At 43.4% G+C, this 22,431-nt stretch overlaps 2 protein-coding genes and 1 long non-coding RNA gene across 6 annotated transcripts in view; 1 reads left to right on the top strand and 2 right to left on the bottom strand.

The window, feature by feature from the left end:
• Window positions 1-19,534, bottom strand: part of ABLIM3 (actin binding LIM protein family member 3) — a 118,597-nt gene extending 99,063 nt beyond the window's left edge. For 2 of the 3 annotated variants that reach the window (XR_008548107.2, XM_001162953.5), the window contains exons 1-2: window positions 19,357-19,534; window positions 18,903-19,002 (exon numbers count right to left, since the gene is read on the bottom strand). Coding sequence is in view for 1 of the 3 variants with exons in the window: in XM_001162953.5 (XP_001162953.1) it covers window positions 18,903-18,915 (13 nt within the window). In the remaining 2 variants the exon portion in view is untranslated. The remainder of the gene's footprint in view (window positions 1-18,902; window positions 19,003-19,356) is intronic. The other variant, XR_008548108.2, reaches the window with a different exon arrangement.
• LOC134809985 (uncharacterized) lies at window positions 528-18,890 on the bottom strand. Its single transcript, XR_010157035.1, has 2 exons — window positions 18,222-18,890; window positions 528-17,571 (listed from the first exon to the last, which is right to left on the bottom strand). It is a non-coding gene; the product is annotated as an uncharacterized LOC134809985 (long non-coding RNA).
• Window positions 19,535-19,566: 32 nt separating the features above from the next.
• SH3TC2 (SH3 domain and tetratricopeptide repeats 2) overlaps window positions 19,567-22,431 on the top strand; it is a 188,961-nt gene continuing 186,096 nt past the window's right edge. Inside the window, exon 1 of one of the 2 annotated variants that reach the window (XM_063810804.1) lies at window positions 19,567-19,904. The gene's annotated coding sequence lies outside the window, so the exon portion shown is untranslated. The remainder of the gene's footprint in view (window positions 19,905-22,431) is intronic. The other variant, XM_016954013.4, reaches the window with a different exon arrangement.

Genomic DNA, 22,431 nt, shown 5'->3' with positions numbered 1-22,431 from the left:
AGAGAGAGGGAGGGGATTAGGGCTAAGAAGCCCCATGGCTGGCCGAGAGATGGGAAAGGAGCTGAATAAGATGATATGAACACGGGCATTCATTCTACTTGCTCTTGGGCCCACTGCTGGGCCTGGGATGAGGAGGGCCCTGGAGATGGAGGACAATTCCCCCATGTTAGACAGCCTGTGTGTACTTCAGATTCTTCCCAGCCTGGAGGTGCACACAGAACCCCCAGCTCACAGCCCAACAGATGGTCCATCAAGTATAGCGATAACTAGAAAGTGTCTCTGTCTTCCAAAGCACAGGATGTCCTAAGCCTTTCCTGAGTCCCTTGACACAAAAAGCTTTTCCTGAGTGAGCACACTACAGTGACACCAACTTTAACCTGGGGTCATTTTTTGGCACCCACCATGCCCTAGGGAAGACCTGGCTTCAAGCAGAAAGTCCCAAATCAGCACAAGTAGGTTACAAAGTTTATAAACCAAAGTTCATGTTTGTTGGCACAATTATTTATTCATCAATATTTACTGAGTAATTTCTTTCTTTTTTTTTTTTTTGAGACGGAGTCTCACTCACTCTGTCGCCCAGACTAGAGTGCAGATGTGCAATCTTGGCTCAGTGCAACCTCCACCTCCCCAGTTTAAGTGATTCCCTGCATCAGCCTCTTGAGTAGCTGTGATTACAGGCATGCACCAACATGCCTGGCTAATTTTTGTGATTTTTTTTTAGTAGAGATGGGGTTTTACCATGTTGGCCAGGCTGGTCTTGAACTCCTGACCTCAAGCGATCCACCCACGTTGGCCTTCCAAAGTGCTGAGATTACAAGTGAGCCACTGTTCCTAGCCTTACTGGGTAATTTCTATGTGCTAAGAACTGGGGATACTCCAGTGAATAAAACAGTCTTGTTTGCTAATGTTTGCTATGCTTTGGGAGTTTATCATTCTGTGGGAAGGGTCTGTGACAAGTAAACAGATATTTACAAAGTGTGACAAATAGAATGAAGGAAATAAATAAGGGGTGGGGACAGGTAATCTAAAGGTAAAACATTTCAGCTGAGACTACAAGGATGGGAGAGGGCTGTTTGTGGAAAACCAGGGATAAGTACAAATGAGATGGAGAAACAGCATTTGCAAGGAAGGGTCCAGAGGCTGGAAAGCACATGGTGAGTTTAGGGAGGCCAGTGCAGCTAGAACATCAGGGCCAGGGAGATGCTTGCACAAAATAAGTTGGAGAGGAGGTTCTTGAGCTGTACAACGCTTAAAGGTTTACCAAAAATTTTTACAGGTGTTACATAGTTGAAACAGCTCTTTGAGGTAAGCAAGGCTGATAGGATGGAGCCACAGAACTGATAAGGATACTGGCCTCAGAGGTCACAGAGTTAGCAGGAGAGCTGAGATCTCAAGTTAGTTCTTCTGTTTCCAAGCCTATTCTATCTAAGGGAATAGGTATATACACACATACTCTGTTTAAGGGGATACACACATATATGTTTAAATTGGGCATGATTTTCAATTAATGAAACATATAGATTTTAAATACAATAAGTTTTGACAAATGTATAGCCCACAACAGTTTAATCAAGATAAGGTATATTTCTATCACTCTAGATAATTTTCTGCAACCTTTTGCAATCAATCACCCCTCCCCCAGTCAAAGGCAAACTCTGTTATAATTTCTGTCCACATAGATTAGTTTTGCCTTCTTGAATTCCATATAAATGGAATCATACAGTATGCCCTCATTTATGTGTGATTTCTTTTACTCAGCATGTTTCTGAGATTCATTCATGTTTTGGCATGTGTCAATAGTTTGTTCCTTTTTATTGCTGAATAGTATACAATTGTGTAAATATAATCACAGATTGTTTATCCATTTGTCTATATATAAACATTTGGGTTGTTTCCAGCTTTGGATTATTTTGAATCAAGCTGACAGCAACATTCTTGCATAAATCTTTTTGCAGATATATGTTCTTATCGTTCACAGGGAAATATCTAGGAGAGGCATTGCTGGATCATAGGTAGGTGTATGTTGAATTTTTATAAAACTGTATCAGTTTTCCATAGTTGTTGTGCCATTTTACATTTTCACCAGAATTTTAGCCATTTGGGAGGCTGTAAAAAGGTGGTTTTAATTTGCATTTAACATGACTAATGATGTTAAGCTCCTTTTTATGTGCTTATTAACCATTTGTACATGTGATGTGTCTGTTAGAATTCTTGCCCATTTTTACAAATTTTAGTGTTCTGGGAAGTCATTGCCTCCCTTGAGGTTGTAAGATATTCTCCTACATTTTCTTGCAGAAGCTGTGTAATTTTAGCTTTTGGTTTATTTAGGTCGGTGATCTATCCTGGATTAATTTTAGTGTATTGGTATTGATCTTGTAACAGTACTAGTGATGGTTGACTAGACTTGTCAAGTATAAGGACTTCTTATTTTTATTTTATTTTTTACTTTTTATTGTGGCATAACTTGCATAGAGTCAAGTATATAAATCTTAAATATACAGCTCAAAATGTTTTACATATATATACAACCATGCAACCACATTTAGATCATTTGAGGATTCCTTTTTTAACATAAAAAATATTTGTTATCCTCTGTATATTAGTATCACATTTAAGTAATACTTACATGTTAGCTTTCTGCCATATTGACTTTTTTCAAACACATTCATTTGACAGGCATTATGCATTTGAATTAGGAGCACACATGGATTTGTAAGCTCCAGCAATAATTCCATGGCTCCACAGTGATCTTTGGCTTGCAGTTGGGGAACAAATACATTACACCCCATAGACACGTGATTTCTATCTTCGAGGAGTTTATAATCTGAAAGAGGGCACTAAGAAATGCACATGAATAAATTATGTTGACTCACAGCAAATGACCTGTAATTATAAGAATGTTTTAAACTAAGGGCCAAGGACTTCAGAGGAGGGAATAAAATCACTTCAGGAGTGAATGAGAGGTAGCAGGGTGGAAGAATATTTAAGCCTAAAGATGGCTGGGCTGTTGATAAATAGAGGTCATTATAAGGGCAACTGCCAACTGGAAATAATGCTTTTTAAAAAGTGCCTTTGTTGGTACCCTTTCAGTTGTACTTTACAGAAACCCAGTGGAAACCAGTTTAAGCAAAAAGAGAGTTTGTTGGTTCTTGCAACTGGGAAGTCTGGGGTCTGAGGTGGCTCTGCCTTCAGGTATGGCTGGATTAGGGGCTTTCCTATATGGTCAGAGCTAAGACTTTATTTTGCAGATGGCTTCTTCATGTTTGACAATCATGGCCACTGGTATTCCCACACTCTTTTCTCCCTAGCTCAGCAATCTCAATGGAATAAACACTTCTTCTTCTGAATATCTCCCTATCCAATTCCAGGGAATACTCTGATTGGCCTGTCTTGGGTTTAATTTCCACTGATGAGCAAATCCTTGTGGCCAAGGTGGATGGGAAACTCTGATTGGCTAGCATAAGTCATATGTCATTCTCAGGGGCGGGGGGTGGGGGACAGAACACCATGGTGACAGTCCATTAGTATGACAAGGAGATGGAGAGAAATTCTTATAAAGAATCAGAAGGAGGAAGGATAAAACATGCTGAGCAGACACCCTGGCTATCATATTAGGCTACAAGGCATGTGGGCTGTGAGTAGGAAATGTGAATCGGGAGCAAAGGGGGAGGATTTGCTCCACATACTGAAGTGTTGGCATAGAATATTGTCCTGTATGTTCCTTCCCAAATGTGAAAGTCTCTGGTCTGAGTATCATTCTCTGCCTCTGAAGAACTGTGTACTCTGCAGATCCCAGGGCAGCCTGTGCAGCTTGTCATTTAATGGCAACTTGAGAAGACTCATATAATATCAGAGTGTGAGTTAATGAGGTGTGCTGACTATGAAGGCAACACAAAGAATGGAACGCTTTCTGGTCCTCTCTGTGTCTATTCCCAATGACCTTCTCTATCTTATTTGAAGTAACACCCCTTGTGATTACAGAGATAAACTGAATTAGAAGGATTGAACATTTCTTTGTCATCATTTTGGACTAGCATCTCAGACTAGAATCTCAAAGTTGCAAAAGACCTTCGAGGTCATCTAGTATAGGGGTCAGCAAACCAGCTCACGGGCCAAATCACCCTTCACCTTTATTCTTCTAAATACATTTCGATTGGTACACAGCTCTACCCATTTCTTTACACATTGTCTATGGCTGCTTTCATGCCACAGAGACTGTGTGGCTTGCAAATCCCTTTACAGGAAAGGTTTGCCAGTCCCTGGACTAACGTGACATGTTCCCTGCTTAATCAGAATTGCCCTCTCCAACATTCATTTCACACCTGACTCATGCCAGGACCGAAAGAGATAATACAGGCAAAATGTTTGCATAGGGTCTTACATGTAATAAGTGCTCCTTAAATGTTAGCTTAAAAAGTCCTGTGTTACCAATATATATACCACTCTTCTTTCCTAGTGGAATGACCAAGTGGTGACTACATCATAACAATAGCATGTGTTGGTTATTTTGTATCTTTAAAAGGGGTTTTCCCAAAATAGTACATTCAAATGTGTTCCATTACTTATCACTATTAATCATTACTGAGTATTTTCCATGTGCCAGGCACTGTGCTAAGCATCTCACATATATTCACTCACTTAAAGTTCACCTATCATCCCCATCTTAAGAGGAAGCTGATGTTTGGGGGTCTGGTATAAAGCAACTCTCTGAAGGCGGCACAGCTAATAAGGGTCAAGCTGGAATTTGGACCCAGGCAGTCTGATTCTATAGCTCAACTTCTTATCAAATATACGATCTAGCCTTCTCAGTTTGGTCAATAACCTAGTTTTCAAAGTACCAGTTTTCACAGTCCCGGGTATTAGAATATACAGCAAGCCCACCCATGGGCATAGTTGCAGAAATGCACAGCTTGGCTGCAGAACAACTGGGAGCTCATTCTCCCTGCATCCCCACACTCTCCCTCGCATCCACTCACAACTGCATTGCTGCACTAGGTCTGCCTCTCACTGCCTCCAGGCCCTCTGATGCATGAGGTATGTGTTGCTGGGGAGATCTTCCTAAATAATGCACAGCTCTGGGCAGGTCACTACTGGGCTCCAAACCTCTCCTGACTCCTCATTGGCTGTAGATTGTAACAAATACTGTTTAGCGTGGCATCTGACCCTCTCAAAGAGCTGATCCTCACCAACTCCCAGCGTTTTCTCACTGTCCACATACTCATATTCTCTAGCGTATACAAACTGGACTTCCTAACAGTTCCCGATGAGGGCTTTCTGTCTTTTTATTTCGGTCTCCGTCCCAGTACCCAGACAAAGGCCCAGGACTCAGGAATTGTGCATTAGGGTGTGTGGAATGCCTGCCTAGGAATGAGTAAGCCCATCTAGACTCCTCTTTCTTTTCCTTCAACCCTACACAACATAAGTTTGTTCCCTGCCCCAAGGACCAGATTGAATGGAACCTTCTCCAACAAGCATTCCCAGGCCTTCCAGAGGAATTTGGCCTGTCTTCCTCTGTACTCTTTCCTTCCCCCTCAGCACCCGCCATGGTTTATCTCACATCACAGTCATGCATGCTTCTGTCTGCCCCTCCAAGATGCTGGATGGAAGCAGTCTGAGGTCCAGTTCTCTGTCCTGTGCATCATTGATTTCATGGTGCCTGGAATATGGAATGTCACTGTCTCACAGTGTGAAGATTTGTTTCACTGCCCGAGTGAATGAGTGAATAGTGCTGGGGCATCCAACGGGAAGATCAGCCATCCCAATCCATGTTTCCCCTGGAGATCTCCATCACAGTAAAAATACAAAAAGATGGTAAAAAGGAGGAGCAGGGAGGAGGGAAAGGAGGCCTCAGGGTGAGACCAACACAGTTTAAACATCTGCTCCTCTGCTTCCTAGCTCATGTGACTTTATCCAGGCAATTTACCTTTGAATCTCATTTTCCTTTTATGTAAAATGAGGATATTGAAGTATTCCTCATTAAATGAATCCATCCACATATTCACTCAAGGCTCTATCACTTTTCTTAACTTTGCGATTTGGAGCCAAATATCTCTTCTCTGGGCTTCAATTTCCTTCTTTGTAAAATGAGAACAATGTCAGTGTCCTCTTTCTAGGACTTTTGTGAAGCGTAAGTGGGCTCATTCATGTGTCCAAGAAATGCTTTTATAAGTGATCATCACTCTGCATCAAACATCATGTTGAGTGTGCAGGACTCAGCAGTGAACAAAACAGACAGGGTTTGTCACACAATCGTCATGTGGCTTATAGACAAAGGAGGATGAGAGAAAGAAACAAAGAAAATGAGCTAATGAACAAAATAATCACTGACTGTGGTAAGCTCTGTGAAGAATAGTGAGAGCAAATATAACATGGGGATATTCCCTAGACACAGAATTCAAGGAAGGCCCATGTAAGATTGTTGTAAGGATTAAATAAAATAATAGATGTAAAACATTTGCACTCAGGCTGCAGTTGGAAAAGAGTCTCTGGATTAGGAGGAGGAGGAGGAGAAAACATTAGTCTGAGTCTAAGGAATTTCTGATGGGGATTGAGCTTCAGTTCCTGAAATGCTGCCTCTCAAGTTCCTTCTCCCTGCATGTAACAGGCCCAGGCTTTGTCTCTGCCAGTTGAAAGGGGGATTTATAATCACCTGAGGTTCCTGCACCATATAATGCTAACATCACAGGCAACTCTCCTTCGAGAACAACTCATGCTGACTGTGAAAAATATCTAATTTTATGGTTGCTTTAGACTATCACCAGACTGGCAGGGCTGGGATCCCTGGGCTGTTTCCCCATATCTCAAAACACAGGAATAGACCTCGGGCTGCCCCTGCTGCTGCAAGCTGAGCGTGGCTTGCAGCGGGAAGATTGGCACTTGATAGAGTGTGCTTCAGGTGCTTAAAATAGATCAGCTGTGTCATTAGACTATTGCAAAGCAGTTGCTTCATCGGCCCTGCTGGCCTGGTGAGGGCAAGAGATAACAGCCCATGGAGAAAGACCTGTGCTTTGCACAAAATTAAGCAGATGTGAGGACGAAGCTTTGGAAATGATAGAGGCAGTAGAGAGTAGCATTCTGCTGTGAGAGAAGGTGGGGCTGTAGCACAGGCACACAAACAGCCACCACAGCCCCTGGGAACAGCAGGGTGGCATGTGGAGCCTGTATGTTCCCCTTGTCTGTCTGGTGACACCCTTAGAAAAAAGGCCTAAGAGATGTTTAGGGAGCCAGGTGAAACCTAATCTGAAATCGCTGAGGGACCATCCATACTCTCAGGCAGACACAAAACCAACATGTGGAGCTGCCTGGCGTCTTCCTACTGTTCCTTCAACATCCTCTCCCCAGCATGTTTCAAGTCCTTCCACTGTTCCGGTCACTCTTTTCTGGGAATATACGGGCTGATCACTGTCTTCCCTGAATATAATGTTTCAAACAGAGCCTGATCAGGGTCTGCAGAGTGGGACTCTCACCTCCTGTCCATATGGCCTGAAATCACATTTTTTCCTGTAGGCCGTACTGCTCAGTTGCCTCTTTCTGAACTTGAGACCAACTCCTGCTCCCCTAACCTCTTCCTCCAATGGCTGCCATGCCTGGTGTAGGAGACATTAGGGAGTGATGGTCATTGAGGAGGGGAAGAGTTCAAGTCATGTTTGGGAGGTAGAAATGACCAGATGTGGCGACAGATGGAACACAGGAGAGTGGAGGAAAGGGAAGTGTCTCAGAAGACTGCTTTCTGATCACTGACTTATGACTGGGTAGATAGAGGTTCTATAGATCAACCGGGACTGTAAGAGCTAAGGTAGGCTTTTTGCTTTTGTTTTCTTAAGAGAGTAAATTTATTAAATTTTGAAGTGCCTTGGGAATATTCTAGTAGCCATCTTAGCAGATGATCAGAAAGATGACCCTAGAGCTTAGGAAAGAGATCTTTGTCTATCTTTATCCTGGGGCTTATTAGAGAGAGTGGGCTTTTCATGAATGCGTTAACTCATCAATTATCTTTTGAGTACCTACTATGTGCCAGACACTGTGCTTTGCTTTCTGTGAATTATTTGCTACCTTGATTTCTTCCTGAGGAATAAGGAAGAATCTGCCCTAAACAGAAGAAATTATGTTGGCATGATCTACTTTCTCAAGCAGGAGGACTCTATAATGACAGAGGAAAGGTTGTGAGTAGCCACATGGAATCATTGTTGTGGCCTTTCAGCAGTCATCCCTTAGCTGGGTGGCTAATCAAACTCACCCAACCCATACAGAGCTCATGCTGTTGACTAGATGTTCTCAACTGGACCAGGCATGTCCCGTATGTCAGAACATTCTCTGGAACAGTTCAGCCTCCTCAGACTCCCTCTTTTGGGCTAGAAAAGGTACCCAGATCTGGGATCAGTTATCCAGAATTGCCCTCCTTTGTTCTGTGTCCTACTCTCTTTTACTAGGTTCTCTGAAAACAAAACTGACCTCCAGGAGGTCAGGGCAGGATATTGTTTGCCCTGTTATTTGCCTAACTGTATCCAACAGGATATGACATCACCCTTCTGGGAATGGGTCAGTTGGGGGAATAAGGACATGTGGCAGGGTTTTGCTCACTTCATGAGGACTTTAATATCATGGCAATGTTAATCAATTGCTAACTTCAGACAGGATTTTCTCCCATAATCATTAACAGATGTGCTGCAGCTTCCACATCTCTGTGTGAAGAATCACTTCTACATATTTGATGTTTTATGGATCATCTACTGGACTGCAGTGGCAAGGTGACATAAAAATATTAAGCTGTCACTGTGTAATTTAATAGGAAGTGATAATTGTGGCAAGCCAGAAACTAAGTATATACCCCATCCAAAGCAGGCAATCCTATTGATTGCTGTTAGGAAGAAAAATTGGGTCAGGGCTGCAAAATCTTCCGACTTTGTTTTGTTTTTAAGAGAGCTAGAAATCCCACTTCTGATTTCCCAATTTCCCATTGTTGGCAAATAATTCAAATTCACTAAAAACCTGGTGTAGGGCAAATAAGACGTGTCCCTTTACATTGGCCACCAGGAGGCACATTTTGCCCAGCTGTGTGACCCATGATTTTAAAGGCCACATTGGTTCTATTTACTGTTGTATCTCCAGCATTATGCTTAGTGCAGAGCTGCTGTCCAGTAAATACCTGATGAATAAACAAATGAACAATCCAATTCTTATTCCCTGTGTTGGACAGGCCCAGGAACTAGGAAGATTGGAAACAAATGTCATGACTAACTTCCCTTACACTATTGAAACACCACAGTTGTAAGAAATGACCAGGTGGGGTGGAAAGTGTGGCAAACAGACTGGCTGTGGACATACTAAATTACTGGGGTCTTCCCATTGAGGACCTCCTACGTAAGAGCACTTCCCTTCAGATTCTTAGGAAGAGAGGGTCTACCTCCATGGGTCAGGGATAGCAAAATGAGGGTTTAAACATCAAGACTAGATAGATAAACTTAGTGACTTGCATTTAGTAACCAACTGTTAGCATCTCACGCTAGTGTGGACAGTGGCTGACATTCAGGGGAAACCAAAACACAAGAAAATCTCCTTGAGGAGTCATTTCCTTAACAAACACTCTATTATGGATTGAATTGTGTCCCCACAAACTCATATTTGAGGCCCTACCCCTCAGTACCTCAGAATATAACCGTATTTGGCAATAGAGTCTTTACAGGGATAAACGAGTTAAAATGAAATCATTAGATGGGTCCTAATCCAATGTGAAGGGTGTCCCTGTGGAAGGGGGAATCTGGACACAGAGAAACACATGGATAAAGGTGATGTGAAAAGACCCAGGGAGAAAGGCAGCCATCTCCAAGCAAAGGAGAGGCCTCGAGTAGACATTTGTCTCACAGCTTTCAGAAGGAACCCTGCTAACACCTTCGTTTTGGACTTTTAGCCACCAGAGCTATAAAACAATACATTTCTGTTGTTTAAACCACCCAGTTTGTAGCACTTTGGTGCAGTAGCCCTAGCAAACTAATATATACTATTTATTTCAGAAACCTTTTTTATGTGCCATGCACTGTTTTAAGGAATTCACAACTAACTTATTTATTCTTTATATGTCTTCTCTGACAGAGGCACTATTATTTGCCTCCTTGTAATTATCATTAGAGATGAGGAAGTGAGGCACAGAGAAGGTAAGTGACTTGCCTAAGGATACACAGAAAGTACAAGCAGGGCTAGAATTTGAGTCCAGCAACCTAACTTCAGTCTGTGCCCTTAAGAACTGCAAAGGAAGAATTTATCTGGCAAAATACCCAGAAAGTCGAAGGTGTTCAGATACTTCTGGTTGTTTTCTGTACTTTTACAATGGTTTCTGCCTAAAGTTGGGTAATAGCCAGTTGTTGACCGTTCACCACAGCAGATGCTATCTCAGCAAGATAAAGCTTTTGCCAGATAGGAAAGCTGGAGTTCAGAATTGATATCACTTCCTTTACGCAATCCAAGTGCTCTTGAAATCACGTTGTGATTTTTCTGAGATGTGTTATAGTCATTTTGGGTGATTTTAAAATTGTTCCTTACGTTATTCCTCTAACCCCTTCTTAGCCTCAGGTAATCATCTGTCAACAACTGCTTCATTCATTTGGGAAGCACTGTTTTAAAACAATCTCGATCCTTGTGGAGTAAATAACCACTTCTACTTTATCTGTTTTGCAGATGTAGAATTTCTAGAGAGGGCATCCTACTGCGTTCTTGTGTGTCAGGATCCTGTCTTCAGGGATCCTTAGATTTCTTGATCTGGGCAATGGCATTAGCAGAGGAAGGTCATCATGCCCCGTGTGCTGGGTGTCTTCTATTCTGAACTCCCTCACCTCTCCAGATCCGTTCTGCCTGCTTCCCTACTCTGGACTGTGCCCTGGGAAGCTGCTGACCATTATGAACCTATCAAATGCCTTCCTTGCCCTCTGGCTCCTGATTGGATTTGACCAATGGGAGGTACCCATAGGAGATCTGAGGGAGAGAGAAGAGGAGGATCAGGATATTTATCCTAGTTCTTTCCTTGGAACTAGGCTGGCTGCCTTCCTGGGGCCACAGCCACAGTTCCTGTCAGGCAGCCTTCAACCCATAGCCAGCTGGGTCTCTGGGTCCAGCTAGGGGCAGTTATGGTAGCAGTGGGTCATGAGCCACAGTTACTAGGCTCCTGGTACTGGGTCATGCTTGCTTCTCTTTGTTTCTTAATGTCCTTCTCACACACTTGTGAAGAGTCCTTCCATTTAACTCCTCTCAAACTGCCAATCTGTTCTCTGCCAAGACCCTACCTAATAGAATCCTCCTTTTCCTCTTTGCCTTATAAAACAATCAGTGGCTAGGCCATGCAGTCTTTATTTTCTAAAAGATTTTTCCCCTTATTTCTAGTTTTATAACCATCCAAATTTTGGCCCGAGACGTTTTCTGAACTAGGACAATTGGGATCCTAACTTCCTGTCTTCCCTTTTTCAACCCATGCCATATACAATGCCAGGTTAATAAGCTTCCTGTAGGCTTCCCGGGAGCTATGAGTTTCCTATGTAGAAAATCCAGCACCTACTGTAATACCAGAAGAACAGACTAATTTTTAATCAGAGGATTTGGTTTTAATGACACCATCTTTCCAGAACTTTGCTTTACTCAACAGTCAACTCAACTTCAGACTCAACTCCATTCACTGAGACCCAATGCCTGTGAGTTTCTAATGTTATTTCGCTGAATCCTTAGAAGAACCCTGCACCTTGGCATTTATTGCTCATATCTTATACATGGTAAAATTTAGCTCAGAGACTTGATCTATTCTGTCCAAGACCACAGAGAGAGTACATGATAGATCTTGAGTTTGAACTTGAGAATCCATACCCCAAAGCTCAGGTTCTTGCTGTCCCAGCATGGTATCTACTTATCCCATGACATCTTTGTGGGAGTTATTTGACCCTTCAATACTCTCTTCAACAGAACAAAGTCTACTCCATAAAAGTAATTTGTTAGCATACGAATCCATGGTAAAGACCAACAAAGGGGCTAGAGGCAGGAGGAAGCCTATAAAATGAGTAGGAGCAGTATGTGGTACCATTGATCTTGGTGCACTTGATGCTCTGGAGGGTGAGGAGGCCAGCCTTGGTGAAGTGTGAAGTGTGGGGCTGGGCAGAGGGGCTGGTGCTAGTGGGGAAAGGGCTTTCTCGGCAGAAGGAACCATGCATGTAAAGTCAGCAGGAGCAAACCCTTAGAGGGAATGGGAGAAGGCACATGTGACAAGGACACTGAGAACTGTGCACTGTAGACAAGATAGGGCTGGTCAGCAAGGCCAGGAGCAGGCCACATCGGGCCCTACAGGCTTGCTGAGGAGTTTCCTTTCTCACCCTAGGAGCATGGGAGCCTCACTTTAAGCAGAGTGTGATACAGAGTAGGGATGCGGCCGATGGCTGAAGGGGGCTGGCATGGATGAAAGGAGGCCAGTTAGAGGCTGCCTCAGTAGGTCAGGAGACAAATGAGAGATCCTTGGAATAGGTTGAGAGTTCATGAGAGAAAGAAAGGCTGGATGTTGGATCCACCCTACAGAAGACAAAGTGGCAATGATTGGCCAGTTTCCCTCCTTTCCTCTGAAGTCCTTCAGCGAAGCGAGTGTACTGACTCAGTATGAGCCCAGGCCTTTCCAAGCCTGGGGTGTCCTGCTCACATGTTTGGTGTCTATTTTCTCCTGAATGAGGACCAGACCCCACCTGCTGTGCTCTACCTAGGTCTGCCCACCACCTCACTCCAGCATCTCCAAAATTACCCCTTTCTTAATATTCAGCTAGATTTCAGAAGAAAGGATTCTAATGAAACTAAAATTCACTCTGAAGAGCCACTGACTAAGCATGCTCTTGTTTTTGTAATATAAGCATTTTTTTGTTAGTAAAAACAATTTACAAATGTTTATAAAACATCTCCTCATAATCCCATTTAATCCTTAAAACATCACACTTCAGGTGTGCTTCTCAATTCATGAGAAGGATGTGACTGAAGTCTGAGAGGTTGCGTGACCTGCTTGCTAGTGTCATAAAATCCACAATGACAGCCACAATGATGCCCACAGTGATCATGACAGTGTGACCACCCATCACTGACATGATGCCAGTTGTGCCCACAGCCAAGGTACCACACTCTGCATACTACACAAAACATTAACATTTGGTTTCCATTCCCAGCTGAGGTATGCCTCATCATTTTCATTTTTTGCTCATGAGACAACCGTACTGAAGACCACACATCTAACACATAAAAAAATGAGAACTGGAACCTGGAACAGTCTGATTCCAGGGCCTGCACTCTATCAACTCTTATCACTGCTCAAAGACCACAGCCCTGTGCTCCTCTTCTCCAGATAAAGTGATTAGGAATTTCTTATACAGATGACCCTTGAACAACATAGGTTTGAATAGTGTAGCTCCACTTACACAGATCTTTTTCAACTAAAGGCAGATTGAAAATACAGTATTTAGACAAAATGAAAAAAGAAAATGACAGGCTAATATTCCTGATGAACATAGATGCAAAAATCCTCAACAGAATACTACCAAATCAAATCCAGCAGAACACCAAGAAGTTAATTCACCATATCAAGTAGGGTTTATTCTCAGGATGCAAGGTTGGTTCAATATACACAAATCAATAAATTGATTCGCCACATAAACGGAATGAAAAACAAAAAAATATGATTATCTCAAAAGATATGGAAAAAGCTTTTGCTAAAATCCAACACCCCTTCATGATAAAAACTATGACTTCAGTGAAGTCTCAGGATACAAAATTAATGTACAAAAATTAGTAGCATTTCTATACACCTATAACACTGAAGCTGAGAGCCAAATCAAGAACATAATCCCATTTACAAGAGACACGCACACACACACACACACACACAGAGAGAGAGAGCGAGCGAGAGAGAGAGAGAGAGAGAGAGAAAGAGAGAGAGAAACCCTAGGAATATATGTAACCAAGGAGGTGAAAGATCTCTTCGAGGAGAACTACAAAACACCACTGAAATAAATCAGAGATGACACAAACAAATGAAAAAACATTCCATGCTCATGGATTGGAAGAATCAATATCATTAAAACAGCCATACTGCCCAAAGCAATTTATAGATTCAATGCTATTCCTATCAAACTAGCAACATCATTTTTTACAGAATTAGAAAAACAATTCTAAAATTCATGTGAACTCATGAAAGCGCCCAAATTATCAAAACAATCCTAAGCAAAAAGAACAAAGCTGGAGGCATCACATTACCTGACTTCAAACTATATTATAAGGCTACAGTAACCAAAACAGCATGGTACTGCTACAAAAACAGACATATAGACCAATGGAACAGAATAGAGAACCCAGAAATAAAGCCACATACCTACAGCCATCTGATCTTTGACAAAGCTGACAAAATTAAGCAATGGAGAAAAGACTCCCTATTCAATAAATGGTGCTGGGACAGTTGGCTAACCACATGCAGAAAAATGAAACTGGACCCTTACCTTCACCATATACAAAAATTAACTCAAGATAGATGAAAGATTTAACTGTAAGACCTCAAACTATAAGAATTCTAGAAGAAAACCTAGGAAACACCATTCTGGATATTGGCTTTGGGGAAGAACTTATGACTAAGTCCTTGCAAGCAATTGTAACAAAAACAAAAATCGACAACTGGGACCTAATTAAACTAAAGAGTTTCTGCACTACAAAAGATACTATCAACAGAGTAAACAGACAACTTACAGAATGAAGAAAATATTTGCAAGCTATGCATCTGACAAAGGACCAATATCCAGAATCTATAAGGAACTTAAACAATTCAACAAGCAAAACAAAAACAAACCCCACGCCCCCAAAAACCATTAAAAAGTGGGCAAAAGACATGAACAGCCACTTTTCAAAAGAAGACATAGAAGTGGGCTGGGCACAGTGGCTCATGCCTATAATCCCAGAACTTTAGGAGGCTGAAGCATTTGAGACCAGAAGTTTGAGATCAGCCTGGGCAACATGGCAAAACCCCATATCTACCAAAATAAACATACAAAACTTAACTGGGCCTGGTGGCACCCACCTGTGGTCCTAGCTACTCAGGAGGCTGAGGTGGGAGGATCGCTTGAGCTTGGGAGGCTGAGCCTACAGTGTTCCATGTTTGTTACACTGAACATCAGCCTGGACAACAGAGCCAGACCTTATCTCGAAAAAAAAAAAAAAAAGAAAAAGACATACACGTGGCGAATAAATATGAAAAAATAAAAATGCTCAACATCACTAATAATCAGAGAAATGCAAATCCAAACCACAATGAGATACCATCTCACACCAGTCAGAATGGCAATTATTAAAAAGTCAAAAAACAACAGATGCTGGCAAGGCTGCAAAGAAAAAGGGATGCTTTTACATTGTTGATGGGAATGTAAATTAGTTCAGCCACTGTGGAAAGCAATTTGGAGAATTCTCAAAGAACTTAAAACAGAAATACCATTTGACCTAGCAATCCCATTACTGGATATATATCCAAAAGAAAATAAGTCATCCTGCCAAAAGGATACACACACTGATATGTTCATTGCAGCACTATTCACAATAATAAAGATACGGAATCAACCTAGGTGTTTATCAACAGTGTACTGGGTAAAGAAAATGTAGTACATATATACCATGGAATACTATGCATCCATAAAAAAGGACAAAATCATGTCCTTTGCAGCAACACAGATGCAACTGTAAGGCATTATCCTAAGCAAATTAATTCAGGAACATAAAACCAAATACTGCATATTCTCACTTATAAGTGGGAGCTAAACATTAAGTACTCATGGACATAAAGATGGCAAAAATAGACACTGGGCACTACTAGAGGGGGAAGGGAGGGAGGAGAGCAAGAGTTGAAAAACTAACTATTGGGTACTATGCTCAGTACCTGGGTCATGGAATCAAGTGTATCTCAAAGCTCAGCATCATGCAATATACCCATGTAACAAAACCTGCACATGTACCTTCTGAATCTAAAATAAAAGTTGAAATTTAAAAAAATACAGTATTTGCAGAATTTGAAACCTGCCTACACTGAGGGCTGACTCTTTGTATAAGCAGGTTCCACAGGGCTGACTGCAGGACTTAGTATGCACAGTTTTACCAATCCCCATGTGTACAAAGGGATGATTGTAATCTCATGCTTTGCCTCTATTTCAGTGTTGACATTTGAATCATTGATTAGGAGTTGTACTCAGTGTCAAATGTGTTACACATCCAAGTACCTTTCATAACCCAACAATTAACTGCATGACTTGAAGAAGCCACTGAGCATTAACTACAACGTTTCTGAACACAGCTTCAAATTTTCACCCATAAAATGAGTAAAAACACCCATCTCACAGGTTGGGTGGGACAGTCTGGTGAGCTCAATCAGGGGAGTGCTTAGCATGGTGGCTGGTGGAGAATAAGGACTAAATAAATAGAAGTGAAAGAAAAACTAAGCAAGAGTTTCTATTAGGGACAATATCAGGCATGAGGATCAAGTTAAGAATTTCACATCTCAAAGGGGAGCTTTTTTGCTTAGTCAGGTGACCCAAGGACCTCCTGCCAATGCCCTATCCATATCACCCTATGGCTGTGTTACTCCTTTTCTTGTGAGGTCTGATGTCTACTCTCTGCATTTGCAGACTCTTGGGTTTGGGAGGTACCTCCATGATGATGGAGTTAAGCCCTCAAAGCTCTGTGCTTGCTGTGTCCCCCAGGTGTCTGTTTAGAGAAGCACTTCCTCCTGGGGGGAACCCGGAGGGCTTCCAAGGCTGCTGAGCCATTCTCTTCTGTTCATTTTCCATTACTGCAAAATTCACACACTCTCCCTGCTTATAAAAAGTAGTGGCATTTTTGCCAGTCCTCATATTCTGCAGTATCCAACTCTATTGATTCTTTTTTCTTTTCTTTCTTTCTTTTTCTTAAAAGAAGGATAGTCTGTTTCCTTCTTTCAGGAATACTCAGTGTTACTAATAGGACAAGAGTTCCTTAGCATTCCAGAGAGAGAAAAGGGCAGAGTCAGTTGCCTGTTTCTTTTCTTAGTTCCTTGAAAAATAGATGAGCCATCTTTCTTTTCTGTCACTTAGTGGGAAAGGACTCTCATAAATACATTTTTTTTTTCCTAGAGATAGTGAGAAGTGACAGGCAACTCACATCTTTATTTGCCTGAAAACATGCAAATGCAAACATGTGACCCACTAGCTGATAGAGGCTACAGGATTTTCCTCTTTTCCTGAGCCTGGTATGAAGCCAAAACACCATTCCAGCCTGTCAAAATCAAAAGGCAAAATTCTTTGGCTGTAAGAGGCAGAGGGAGTCCAGCCACACTCGCTAGCTTAGCATAGATATGCAATACACAAAGGAAGACAGCAGAGAGATGAATCATACAAATACGTAGTAAATAAATATATTTTATTTTCATCTCAGTAGCTTTTGCTTTTTTTTTCTCTTCCTTGCTAGGAGGTGGGGGTGGGGTGGGGTGTGTGAGGAAATAGTAGGTTTTGGCTGGATACAGCTTCAATAAGGTCTTGATAGTTCTGGCCTTGTTGCTCAGCTCTAGTTTTTTAAGAAAAAAAGTGTAGATTCTTAGATTAGAAGGCTTTCTTTTATTATTATTATTATTATTATTATTTGAGACAGAGTCTCACTCTGTCGCCCAGGCTGGAGTGCAGTGGTGTGATCTCGGCTCACTGCAACCTCTGCCTCCCAGGTTCAAGCAATTCTCCTGCCTCAGCCTCTTGAGTAGCTGGGATTACAGGCCCACACCACCACACCTGGCTAATTTTTGTATTTTTAGTAGAGACGGGGTTTCATCATGTTGGTCAGGCTGGTCTCGAACTCCTGACCTCGTGATCCACCTGCCTCTGCCTCCCAAAGTGCTGGGATTACAGGCATGGAACACGGTGCCTGGCCGATTAGAAGGCTTTCTAATTCAACCCCTCTCATCATACAGATGAGCAGTCTGAGATGCAGAGAGCGGACTGATAACAAAGTCATAGACCCAGGGAAGTGACTGTTCATAGGGGTTCTCTGGTTCAACAGCCCTATGCGATGCTGGAATAACCTAGACAGGCCAAGCTGACAAGAGGGCAGGAGAGTGAGTCTGGAACCAAGATATGCCCTCCCAGGTCACAGCGCTACATTGAAGAGAAACAGACTGTGCCTTCTTGAATTTCGGACTGCATTCTCAGTAGCTGAGGCCCTACCTGGCAGCAAAATATCTGGTCCTGGCTCTGCAAGCAGTTGTTGCCTCTGGCATGTTAGAGCCCTTGGCCAAAGGGCTGTTCCTGTCTTCTTGTTCTCAAGGATAGCTAACCAGCCTGCAGGTACATAGAGAAACCAGCCCTGGGCCCACCGGGCTGCAGGCACTCGGGAGCTGGATCTTTCATAATCTCCAGACCCAAAGGTGGCTTGGCGATGATTTGTTTATCAAACTGCAGCTTCCCAGCCCACTGCCTGCCCACACCCACCTACCCTCCCGCCTGCCCACAGGCCAGCCTCCCTGCTCTTCCCACCTCTGGGACAGGCAGGGCCCTCCATGGTTTTCCAGATGTGTGCAGGGAGTTCTCCTCAGAGCCCCCACAGTCAGACAATGGCCACACACTGCTTCCTAGGCCTTCCCAGGCAGTGCTAGAAGGAGACGAGCAGCCTTCCCAGCAGAGGCGGCCGGCGCCGCTGATAAAATATTGGCAAAATTATCACGAAAAGCCAGAGTCATGAAGCTATCCCTCTGCCAAGGAGCACGGAAAGCACCAAAAAGAAGCCTGGGGGTCATGTGTCCAGAGATGCCAGGCTTCCTTCCTCTTTCCAGGCAGCCCGAGCGCAGGCTCCCTCACCTCCCGCCCCCACCCCTGTTCCCATGGCAAAGGAGAGGAGGATCCACTTACTGCTAGTGTTCATGGTGATGTCTTTGCACTGGGTCTTTCATTCAATACGGAGGCCCCGGCTGCTTTTTAAATCTTCCGTTCTTCGAACCTCACTCATCACCTGGGGGGTGAAAAGGCAGTCCAGTGCCAGCTCTGTATCCTCAGGTGCTCTCTCTCCCTCTGCTGTCCCCTCTCTGTCTGGGCTGTAGCCCCTGGCCTTGAAGGCGCGTGGACTAATAGGTGCAGGTGAGAGCAAGGAGAAGGAGGCGGCAGGACACCAGCGCCCCGGTCCTCCTGCTCCTCAGATTGGAATCCCGGGCAGAAGTGGGGTTGGCAGCGCCTGCTCGCGCGCACCCCGGACTATTCCTGCCCAGCGGCTCCGGAGCCCAAAGGGGGTGTGGACCACAGGGAGGCAGGGCGGGGGCAGCGCGTCCCCGCCCGGCTTCAAGGAGCAGCGACCCGCCCCGGAACCCACCTCTCGGCCAGTGTCGGGAGCCAGAGGCCCCTGCCCCGGCCCCTGCGACTGATTTCATGAATCCTGGTCCTCGTCTGGGGTCTCGAATTCCAGGGCTAGCAATGCGAAATAGGGGAGCTCGACATCCATGATGCGGGCTCGCGGGTTGGCAGCGCAGGGGGCGCGGCCGCTCGCTGCTGCCACCTGCTGGACGCACCGGCGCGTGTCCGAGGCCCCGCCCCGCCGGGCTTCTGCCCGGGCCCTAGGGTGTGATGGGAGATGGACGAGGCCTTGTGAGACGGACGAGGCCTTGTGTCCCGGGACCAACGAGGGAGTGCTTGAGCGCTTGTATTCCCTCCCTCGATCCTGGGGGTCTAAGGGCTCGACAATGATAGGAAAAGAAACATCATTAGGAGGGGCCGTGAAGGAAAACCTGGCTTTGCAGGAAGACAGTTTCCACCCGGCCCTGCTCTGGCAAGCTTGACGCAGTCTAGGCCCAAGCCGGTCACTACCGTCGCTGCCTCATCTTTCTCAACTATGAATATGGCGTCTGGACAAGTGGATAACATGTAAGGGGCTCTTCCAGCCTCCCAGCGTTTATGTCCCCTCTTCCCTCACAGATTCCCTTTATCCTCTATCGCTGATTCATCATTAGAATTGTTTATTACCTCTCTTCCCCACGAGAACGTTAGCTCCGTGAAAGAATGGGTCTGTCCGTAGGGTTCACCTACAGGCCCCCAATACCTAGCACAGGGCCCGGCATATACTGGCTACCAATAAATATTTGTTGACAGAGCAACCCAGACATTTTCTGGGTTTAATATTACACAGCCCTAAGAATAGACTGCCTAGGCGCCCCACCCTGAAACACTTCCCCGTCTGAGGAGAACAGCAGGTATGTGGCCTCACAGGTCCACCCTAGTTTTCGTATGGGCAACTAACTCTTCCCCCAAGTTGTTGTTGTTGTTGTTGTTGTTGTTTTGTAATTATGTCTTATACGTGTGTATTGTAGAAGTTTATATTCCAAAGTGTTTTAGTCACAATTGATTCAGTGGGGTAGGGCTCTTTACATTCCTGTGACTACTTTGTCACTTTCTGAACCTAATTCACGATCATAGAAGCATGACTTTTGAGTGCTGAAAAACAAGACTGAGAGGGCGCATGATCCTTGTCTATGGCATGACTTCAATTAGAGCATGTGCAGACTCAAAAGGCTGTGAACACTCACAGCCCCAGCTTAGACAAGGAAGCAGCGGGTCAGAGAGGCTGGGCAACGTGCCCTAAGACACACAGCATCTTGTGGCAGAATCGGACCAGATCTTCTCACTTCTAGCTTGATCCTGTGTGAGAGTGGCTCAGTGCACGAAAGTCTGGGATATCAGTGTGAGATTAGATAGCCGCCCTATTAAAATTGGGGAAAGACAAATACGATGTTTTTATACAATGCTTTTAGATAAATACAATGTTTCTACCTTACGCAGGAAGGAAAAAAAGGATATGGCTCATGACCCCGAGAAGTGATCAGGATTAAAGAATCTTTAGATAAACCTAAGGATCAATAGATTTGAAACACATTTGATAGATTGTTAAGAATTTTGTCCACATGTTCTCACTCATAAGTGGGAGTTGAACAATAAGAGCACATGGACACAGGGAGGGGAACATCACACACTGGGGCTTGTTGTGGGATAGGGGACTGGGGGAGGGATAGCATTAGGAGAAATACCTAATGTAAATGATGAGTTGATGGGTGCAGCAAACCAACATGGCACATGTATACCTAGGTAACAAACCTGCATGTTGTGCACATGTACCTTAGAACTTAAAGTATAATAATAATTTTTTTAAAAAGAATTTTGTCCAATGGGGTGGAGGTAAAAATAGCCCTAATGTCCTCACGGTCGTTCTTAAAATTTTGTATCGATAACAAACGCCTGAGATACCTCCAAAAATGCAGATTCCCAGGCCCTGGACTCCCTTGCTCAGCATTTGAAACAAGCATCCCAGGTGATTCATAGACAGCTCTTTGAAAAGGGTAGAGCCCTAAAATAGCTTTGAAAACATAAGTGATTAGTAAATATTTAAATTATTCCACTTTATGTGTCCTCTACATTTTCAGATGGGATTCCTTGTTCAGTTTCCAAGTTGCAGGTAACTTGCTAGATTCTAATGCTTGGAAAAACATTTTTCTGGGAGAAAGTTCAGATAAATTAGACATGTAAAATTAACTGTTCTATTCCATGAGCATATTTAGTTATCACCCAAAGCCTCAATGTTCAGAAAATTTCAAATTATAAGAAATAGTCAAATGAAAGCATGATATTCATTCATTAGTTCATTCACTCAGCAATTATTTATCGAGGGTATGCTTTGTGGTAGCCCCAGTGCTGGCTTCTAGGGATACCGTGGAGAACAGCACAGACAAGAGCTCTACCCAATAATGGATGATTGCAGAAAAAATAAAAAATAAAGAAATAAAAAGAACTCCAACCTCATAAGCATAAATCCAATCCTGGGACAGCGGGGAGACAATTAACTAAGCAAAATATAAATTAGCTAAACCCGATGGTGGCCTGGGGAAGAGCCCAGGTGCCGTTTCCAGCCTTCCTGACTTTTAATCTCAGCTTCATCACTTTCTAGCTGTCTCACTTTGGGGAAGATACTTAGCCTCTATAAGCCTCAAAGTTTTCATCTGTACAAGGGTACAACCACAGTGCCTACCTTTTGGATTGTCGTATATATTAAAGGACTTAGTGTAATGCATGACAAATAAAGGCTGGTTGCATACTAATTATTAATATCACCCCTCACTTATACCTGCCCTCAGTGACAATGCTGTCATTTTCTACTTATGGAAATCTGTTGGGCTTTTCCACAGAGTGGTGGCCACGAAAATATGCCTGAAAATTTTCAGTGATTAATTAATTGATAAATTAATTGATGAATTAATTATTCATCAATTAATGAGATTAATTGATGAATTCTTCTTGTCTGGGGTTCTTTTTGATAATATATCCAGCTAGATGCTGATGACTTCACCTCTTAGAAGAGATCACGGGGTCTTGGGCCACTTTTTAAGGCCCAAATAACATCTGC

This window comes from Pan troglodytes, chromosome 4, assembly GCF_028858775.2.
Source record: "Pan troglodytes isolate AG18354 chromosome 4, NHGRI_mPanTro3-v2.0_pri, whole genome shotgun sequence".
NCBI classification, from domain to species: Eukaryota; Metazoa; Chordata; class Mammalia; order Primates; family Hominidae; genus Pan; species Pan troglodytes.
Note: the sequence above shows the minus strand (reverse complement) of the source record. Positions and strands in the feature narration are given on the sequence as shown.